The sequence below is a fragment of the Lactuca sativa genome, chromosome 6 (genome assembly GCF_002870075.4).
Source record: "Lactuca sativa cultivar Salinas chromosome 6, Lsat_Salinas_v11, whole genome shotgun sequence".
Taxonomy (NCBI): Eukaryota; Viridiplantae; Streptophyta; class Magnoliopsida; order Asterales; family Asteraceae; genus Lactuca; species Lactuca sativa.
The window spans coordinates 144,878,576-144,887,874 of record NC_056628.2 but is presented as its reverse complement, the minus strand read 5'-3'; the positions used below and the strand labels follow the sequence as shown (position 1 = coordinate 144,887,874).

Below are 9,299 nucleotides of genomic sequence, written 5' to 3'. Positions count from 1 at the left end.
GTTACGTGCTTGGTCCCTATTGTTTGTTTTTGTTACACGTTTGGTCCCTGTCTTCCTTAAAAAGACTATTATTTAAATAGAGAAAAATGATATGATAGGTAAAGTAAGGTGAGGTGATGGAGTTGTGGGTGTATTTATTTAAATAAGTTAAAAAATCAAGGGCAAATTAGTCTTTTTAGGTAAGACAAGGATCAAACGCGTAACAAAAACGAACAATAAGGACCTTCTGAATTAAAAATATAAGTTAAGGACCAAACACACAAATTACATTAAACCATAGGGACCATTCGTGTAATTTACTCTATAATAATATTCTTTAGACCAGGAATCTTTCCTACAGCTGGAAAAGCAGGCCCTCATTTGCCTCGAAGCATATTTAATCTTAAATTCAAGAACCCATCATAATCAAGATGATCTGGTATCCACTAGAGTAGTGGTGCATGTATTCATATAATCATACTATCCCCAAATCTTGATCCAATTCCACTAAATGTGGCATCATCTCGGGCCTAATTAGTGCTAAACTAGTCATTATTGATCCGATTGCAAAAGGGTGTGTGGATTTTGATTTGCATTTGGGGTTTTAAAGCTTTTAATGCATACAAAACCCCGATGGAATCAAGAATTGATGTGGGGTATCAAATATGAATGTGGGATTGTAGAGTTCCAATCGATATCTCATCTTATCCATTTCAATCATCAAAATATGAACTTTACCCTGGTGTCCATGAATTCGATCATTGAAAGTTTTGAAACACAAATCATTTGCAAAATTCGCATCTTGAATCTATATCATCTGATGAAAAAAGATATAACAATAGTAGACATACATAGAGTCCCTCAGATGAAATCAATCCCTCACTATTTGACCTAAAATTTACATTGCCGAATCAATAGCATTAGAAGTCTGTCGCGGCGGAGGACACAACAGCAGCGGCGGAGGAGGAGGAAAAGAATTTCTTCGGTGGAAGGAGCATAGATCTACACAAAGGGCAAGTTACTTGACCTTCGTCTACCCATCTATCCAAACACTCTCGATGGAAGACATGTTTACAATTGAGAAGCTCTCTGATTAGATGAGTTGAATCGATACAATCCAGGCAAACGGAGCACGCCGCCGTCTCTGATTCGCCATGACTGTAGGCGAAATCGGAGTAGGGTATGATTGGGACTTTAGCTTTGATGGAGGCGGTAACGACGTGGACAGGGACAGGGAGGAGGGAGGGGGAGGAGCCGTCTAAGATGAGAACGTAATTAGAGGAGGAGAAGGTGTAATCGTCGGGATCAGGCGGCGATTTGAAGAGGCCGACATGAGTGAGTGCTGCAAGTAGGAGTGATACAAGATGAGATGCTAAATTTGTGAAGATTGTCATAGTGATTGCTTGTGGAATCTTGATTGCTAGATAGAAAAGCCCCATGGAATTCTGTTTTAGATTAGATGAAAGAATGGAATCCGGCAGCGATTTATAGAAAGGGGCGGAAGAACGGTGACGACGGTGGATGTTGTAGTGTTTTGCAAAAATGGCAGTGCGATAGAGACTCATCCAATTCTTTATTATTGACTACTTTATTTTTAAGATTAGATTAGATGAACATAAATATGATATTGACGTTTTTTATGTAGTTTTTTTTTTTTATTTTATATAATGTCTAGTTGTTATGATTAGATGAACATAAATATGATGTTGACAATTTTTATGTAGAATTTTTATATTATATAATGTCTAGTTGTTATGTAAAGTAAATGACATCAATCTACCTTTAGTTTTTGATAATCTTTTATATATATATATATATATATATATATATATATATATATATATATATATATATATATATATATATATATATATATATATATATATATATATATATATATATAATGTCTAGTTGTTATGTAAAGTAAATGACATCAATCTACCTTTAGTTTTTGATAATCTTTTATATATATATATATATATATATATATATATATATATATATATATATATATATATATATATATATATATATATATATATATATATATGGGTTCAATTGAGAAGATAAAAAATGTTGAGAATGGGGGAATCATTCTCAGCCACTCATTTAATCTAAGCATAAAAAGACACGGTGACAAACTTGTAAATACGATAACAACCTTCAATCTCAAATACGTATCTGTAGAGAATTAGATTACAGTTCAAACTCGTTCAACGTTCATCATCCAAATTTCTTCTCCAACCTTCAACAATCATCCAAATTTCTTCAATTAAACCATCATCAACATCATCAAGTGCTAATCAATCATCGATCTTCGTCAATAACATGTTTATCAACACGATTCAACAGTTAACAACAAAAAATCATTTTTGGTTCTTTTAATCCAACCTTCAATTCTGCTTGAATACGATCAAATCTTCAACATTTACGATTAATTATACTCCCAGCGTCATTAGATCAACATTATCGATAATCAACAAAAAAATCCACTTCATATCATTCATTTAACATCGATTATCAAATAAAACTTCAAAATTGAGGTTAGAAAAAGATCAAATCATTTTTTTTTTTTTTGAAAAGTTTCATATGATTCTCTATCAATCTACTATTTTGTAAGATTTAAATAGTCAAAGTATCATGTTTTTAACGTTTTTAAAAAAGTTAAATTGAATGCACTCCAACTGTTTGATGAAATGCATAAACTAAATTACCACGTTATATTCATATATGAATATGTTTTCTCACCTAAATCAGTATATGATTATTAAAACAAAAAAAAAAAAAAACAAATATGCAAGTCTGTATGTTATTCATATGTAAATAAAATATAAAAATTATATATATTTGTGAAAATACCTTGTAATATTCATATGTGAATATACTGTGTTATATTAATAAGTGAATATATTATCTAATATTCACAAGTAAATATACTATGTAATATTCACACGTGACATACCATGTAATACTACGTAATATTCAGATATGAAAATATTATCTAATATTCATAAGTGAATATATCATCTAATATTCACAAGTGAATAAACTATGTAATATTCATAAGTGAATGCATCGTCTAATATTTAAATATGAATATACTATGCTTATTCTATGCTATATCATATATGAATGATACTTAAATTGTAAAAAAAATTAATCATAGTTTTTATTCATAAGTGAATAACGAATTTACTGTAGTAAAAACCTGATTCATTTTTATTTACTTATGAATAACGATAACTGAAAATATAAAAAAATAAATTTTTTATTTTATCTTAAAACTATATCAACATGGATGTCTATTTGTAGGGAATAAAAAATCATGAATTTTGGTATATTTAAAATCATTTTTTTTTGACAAAAATAGCTTCTTAAAAATTTAAAAAAAAAACAAAAAAACTATGTTTTTGTATATATTAAGGTAATGCTTAGCATAGTTTAAGGAAACATGTTTTGTTGGAAAACACATGTTTATTCCTTTCCCATTTCCGCTAGTACGACGGAGACTTTTGCGGTAAAAATAAATGAGTGGCTGAGAATGATTCCCTCATTCTCAACTTTTTTTTTTCAATTGAGCCATCCTGTATATATATATATATATATATATATATATATATATATATATATATATATATATATATATATATATATATATATATATATATATATATACACACTAGGTGTGAACCGTAAGAAAATATTAAATATCAAAGTGATACATTAAATATTTTTTAAAATATATATACAAACAAAATGATGAATAAATAATAATTCAATTTATATTAATAAAATACACTACAGAAAAATAATTATATTTTGACCATATAACATTTTTTTAGTTTGTCAATAAAAAGCAACAAAGTTTGATTATTTTTTTATATAGACGATTTTGCCTAAAATGATAATGAACTTTAAAAGAAACATGTCAATTTTGAATTATATATATGGAAGGAAACATATTAAAATTTGAAAATATAAGGAAACAAATTAATGACACATTAATTACTTTCTATAACCTAAAAATTAAATAGTTAATTAAGAAAATAAAAAGTTACCACAAAATGACAAGTGGAAATTAATTTCTAAGAATTAACCACAATATTACATGTGTCCAAATCAATAAGAAATTGACAAGTGGCAAAATTTCTTTACTTATTAGGGAGGATATATATATATATATATATATATATATATATATATATATATATATATATATATATATATATTCCAACTTGGATTTCTTTTTTTTTTTGTTTATGTGTCTTTGTGGGAGATGGGGGTTGATGTTGCAGTTGTGAAAATTAGGTTCCTAAACTTATGTGTGAGTGCACGTTGTGCTGAATGAATGGATTTACATAATCACATTAAAAGTATAATGTAAAAAGTATTTGAACCTTCTCTAAAATCATATTCTAATTATTTTAGGAAAAATGTGAAATTCTATGCTAACCCATGAAAACGCACATTGTTTTTTTGTGAGTCGTTAGTGGAGCGTGCGTGGTTAACCGATACACTAATTTGGGACTAAAAAGATGAAACGATGGCCCAAATCGAGTTTATAGTTGTTAATGGAGCGTATGTGGTTAACGGGCACGTCAATGTGAGATCATAGATGAGAACAAGGTTGTCAGACAGATTTGGATGTTTACTCACATCTTGTTTGTGATCCCCGACATCACAGTCACAAATCGAAGAGCGTAATCCGAGATTAACATGCCATTGATTGTTCAATGAATTTCAAAAGATCTAGGAGTTTCATTGTGATTGAAATTAGTAAAGTGCATTACCTACCTCAAATAGATTCATGATATGATTACGACATCCCTTTTTATATATTACAAATCGTATTTATGGATCTTAACATTAACTTAAAATTGGGTTAATAATTAAGGATTGAATCGACTTATTTAAACTTTCACTCTTAGGTTAGATGAAATCCTCTCCCACATTCTCTCGCACTTTGAAAATTCGAGCTTTTCTTTGTTCTCTATTGAGAATTATCATTTGTTGTGGAAACTTCCTTGAAGAAGAAAGATGTCCATGCTGAGCGTGCCCCCCAAATCAATAATGCATCAACTTTGAAAAAGTTGTTATTCCTATAAACATGTAGATTTGTCAAATAAGGTCTCTTGCATCATTATGTCTATGCCCTCAATGTTCCAAAGGATTTTTGTGAGCATGTAGACATATGAAATAAATTTGCAATTGAGTGAAATGTTTCACCAAATGGCAAGACAAGAGTAATTTGAAAATCATCAAAATTCCTAAATGCATTCGAATGGAAGAAAAGAGTTTTGTATGTAATCAATAAGAGCTACGTAGACAAACTCGAGAATCTTAACGTTACTCTTGACAAGAGTCTTGTTATAGATCTTGTGCTTGGATCGTTCGTTAATTATTATGATAATCTCGACTTGATTTATCATACAAATAGTATAGAAAAGACATTCTTGGAATTCTTAAACCTTCTTCTAACTTAGTAAACTAGAATGGAATTAGATTTTTTTTTATCCAATTCCAGTTATCGCCTTTCTGAATGTTGGTGGAAAGAAGAGGGAACGTTCGAATCTTAAATGGAAAGGAATAGTTTCATACGAAACTTCCCATTATGAGGGAATGGAATTAGTGTGTCCTCTATTCCACGCACCCATAATTCTAAAGAGGCAAGTTACAATTAATGCAAAGACAATGATCATATGAAACGAAGTTGCCCTAAGTACGTTGAAAATCTTGGAGATGGTAAAGTTAAATATTTGACTCTACATTAAGTACTTGAATAATCAAACTCTAAATACATCCAATTTGTGGTTCCTTGATGCATGGTGTGGTAATTACATTTTGATGGCATTATAGGAACTAAAGGAAAGAAGGAAGCTAATCATAAAAAGGCTAAATCCAATCGTTGGAATGGAAAAATGTCGCATGTCTCGATGATTGAGGATTTCGAGCTTGTGCTTAGTAGTGGAGTTAGGATAAATCTAGTTGTTTGCTATTACTTTTCAGATATGTCTAGAAAACAAAATTTTCATTTCACATGTTGTATAAACAAGAATTTCAATTTTCATTTAGAAAAGTTATAACTCTAGTTTATAAAGATGGTTGTTTTATGTTTAAAACATCTTCTTGCAATTGGCATTCATGAAATTGTAGTTTGTGTTTCTAAATAATAGTAAGGTTAACTTTAATCATGATTCCTATAATATGTTATATATAAATGCGATTGTGGCATAATCTCCTTGGCCATAAAAGTAAGAGTCGCATCACTAAGCTCGAAGAATCCTTCAACTATGGGCTGGATGATATAAATGAATCTTGTTCATTGGCAAGATGACTAAATCACCATTCACATAGATATGTGAATGAGGTGAAGGATTGTTGGATCCTTGTATCATCTGGATCATCAAGGTATGGATTTTAAAAGTAAATTGTGAATTCTGGTTAGCCACGATGTGGTGGAGGTATCACTATGACGTGGAAGAGCCCGTATGAGACGTGTAACTTAGGTGTGCACCACGACGTGACAATATATTGGCCACGAGGAGGCAACCATTTTATGTTAAACCTTAATTTTCGGGCTTAGGCCCTATTTAAGGGAAGTGATGGCTAGGGTTTCCTCCACCCTTAGCCTCCATCACCTCTAAGAGCCTTGAAGAAGCCCTAATCCTCTCTCTCACATATTTGAGATTTTGTGCACTTTGAAGGAAGAAAAAGAAGATTTGGTGCAAGGATCAATCAAGCAATACCTCCCCATCTTTAAAATCGTTTTCTAGACCATTTGTAAGGATTCAAGCTTTCATGTTTATGGTTTATTCTCTTAGATCTAGGTTGTTTTTAGCCCATTTTGGTCCATGGTTTTGGTTAAGGTGAATGGATGGAATAAAGTTAGCAACTTTATGGCCTTTCTGAGTCCTATGAACATTATATCTTATGGATCTATGAGCTAGATGTGGTTTGTGAACTTTAGATGAGTTTTTTTTTTGTCACATTTCCACCTTTTTGACCTAGCTTGGGTAAAGGACATGCATGGGGCATGCATGTTCATATGTTTAGATTTTTATTAGCCTTTGGTGTTCCTAGAAGCTTTCTAGAAAGTATAAGTTAAGGGCTTAATGGATTAAGATTTGAATCCATTAGGTTGTCCATACCCACAAACCATGACATAGTGAATAGGCCACCACGATGTGGGGATTGAAGGATCCACAACTGTTTTGTCGGCTAGCCTCCACGATGTTGCTAAGGATTGGTCATGGCATGGCGACCATCTGGAGTTGACTTTGACCATTGACTTTTTAACTTGGTTGAATTTGGGTCAAATTGCTAATTTTAGGGTGTAGACTGAAGTATGAATTTGTATGATTCGATAGGTGGGTTGTAGCACCTGTTTCGTGACATTGAGATATGGTTTGTCTGACTTTATGAGAGAAGTGATGGGTTTTAGACATAAGAACTTTACCTATGTGCACATACAACCCTATAGCTTGGATCTAGGTTTCACTAATTGAACATGCAATAATTCCAATACTTTCATGGCTAGATCTAAGAACAAAACATATGAAAAGAGATCTAGAATAATACCTTGAGTTACTTGCTTGAAACCTTCTTCTTCTTGGAGCTAAGAGTCACAAATGTCATTCCTCTAATGGCTTACAAACACCAACTAGCAAGAAGGTGACTTGAGAGAGATAAGGAAGAGGGAAATCGGCTTTAGGGTTTCTCCAATCACAATGGTGGCCGACTTCCTCAACCCTATGGGTCTATTTATACTGTGAGCTCCTAGGGGTTTACCCTTAAACACTAATTGGATAACTTAGCCTTAAAGCAATCCAAATCCCTTCCTAGATAAGGCCTTGGACGATATCTAGGTGATCCATATCCCTAAAATCATCCAACCCCATGTCCATAAGGATTATCAGCTCAAAATACAACTTTCATACATTTGACAGTTTATACCCCTTTATTCAATTAATCTCTTTAAGTCACCAAATTAATTCCTAATTAATTTATGACTTATATTAATCAATTAATATTATTATTCTTTTAATATATTATTCTTATAATATGTTAATTATAATATCTCTTCTCTCTAAATCACCCTGTCAAGTCGTTATGGTGAAGGCAACCCAAAAGGACCTTGCACAATCGGGTCAAGTACTTACCAAATATAGTTACAGCCTTAGACACTAATCCAACAGTCTCCCACTTGGATAAGTCTAGTAATTATAAACGCAAACACAATCCGATTAGCAATCGTAGCTCTCAAAAACGCTGTCAACTCTGATCTTATCAGTAACCTGTCTTTTAGATAAGGGATCGTACAACCCTCTATTTTGATATCGTGCAGACGATTTCATGAGACATAGTCATTCTCATCGTCCAACAACTTTTTCTTGATCTCAAATTTATTTGACATAGAACTTAATTGAACACATCAATTCAGTCTTGACCGGGCACGACACATAAGTCAAATCAAATCATCAAGCGGCCGTGATATCGCTTTTACCTTCTTAGGATAAAAGTAACAGATAAACTTCAACTTATATGCATTTACTTATCAACTAACCAACTATACACAACAATGTGTTTTATGACATCAATTTACTGATGCGGTTTCGCATTATCAATGTACAACCAATTAGTAAACAATAAACCATATATCTAGGTTTTAAGACCATATGATATTATCGTCTTGCGATCACTCAAAGTGATTCCAGCAAGCGTGGGTTTATTCCAATGCTCAAAACTTGTTCATAACCACTCATGAACGTTGCAGCAACCCTTTGCTATGTCTAATACCATTTAGACAATCTACACACCACTTCATGACAATCTTCAATCATACCTACTTCAAACATATGAACGATTGTGGACTGTTTGAATAATTCGATTATTCTTAATAAACTTAATTATTCTGGAAGTCAAAACATGCAAAGTGAAACAATAGCTAAACAATTAACATAAGACAGTAACAATACTTATAAATAATACTCCCTTATTTAATCATCAAATGTAAATTACATTTATCTATTACACGTTTCTAATACTATCTAATCTAAACTAATATCATTCCTCAACTCAATACTCCTAGCATGCTGCAAGTGCTTAACCATGCTCAGTCCCTTCGTAAGCGGATCTGCTGGGTTATCTTCTGATGATATCCTCTTAACCACGAGGTGTCCTTCTTTTAATTGATGCCTAATAAAGTGATATTTTCTGTCGATATGCCGAGATCTACCATGATCCCTCGGTTCCTTGGTCAAGGCAACCGCTCCTTCATTATCACAGAAAATCTCCATGGGCTCCTTAATGGTTGGCACAAC

At 32.0% G+C, this 9,299-nt stretch overlaps 1 protein-coding gene across 1 annotated transcript; it reads right to left on the bottom strand.

Annotated features, from left to right (window-relative positions):
• Window positions 1-764: 764 nt before the first annotated feature.
• Window positions 765-1,633, bottom strand: LOC111890534 (probable E3 ubiquitin-protein ligase RHA1A). The gene has a single exon (XM_023886640.2). The coding sequence runs from the start codon at window positions 1,542-1,544 to the stop codon at window positions 900-902; it is 645 nt and encodes a 214-aa protein (XP_023742408.1). The 5' UTR covers window positions 1,545-1,633; the 3' UTR covers window positions 765-899.
• Between the last annotated feature and the right edge of the window lie 7,666 nt (window positions 1,634-9,299).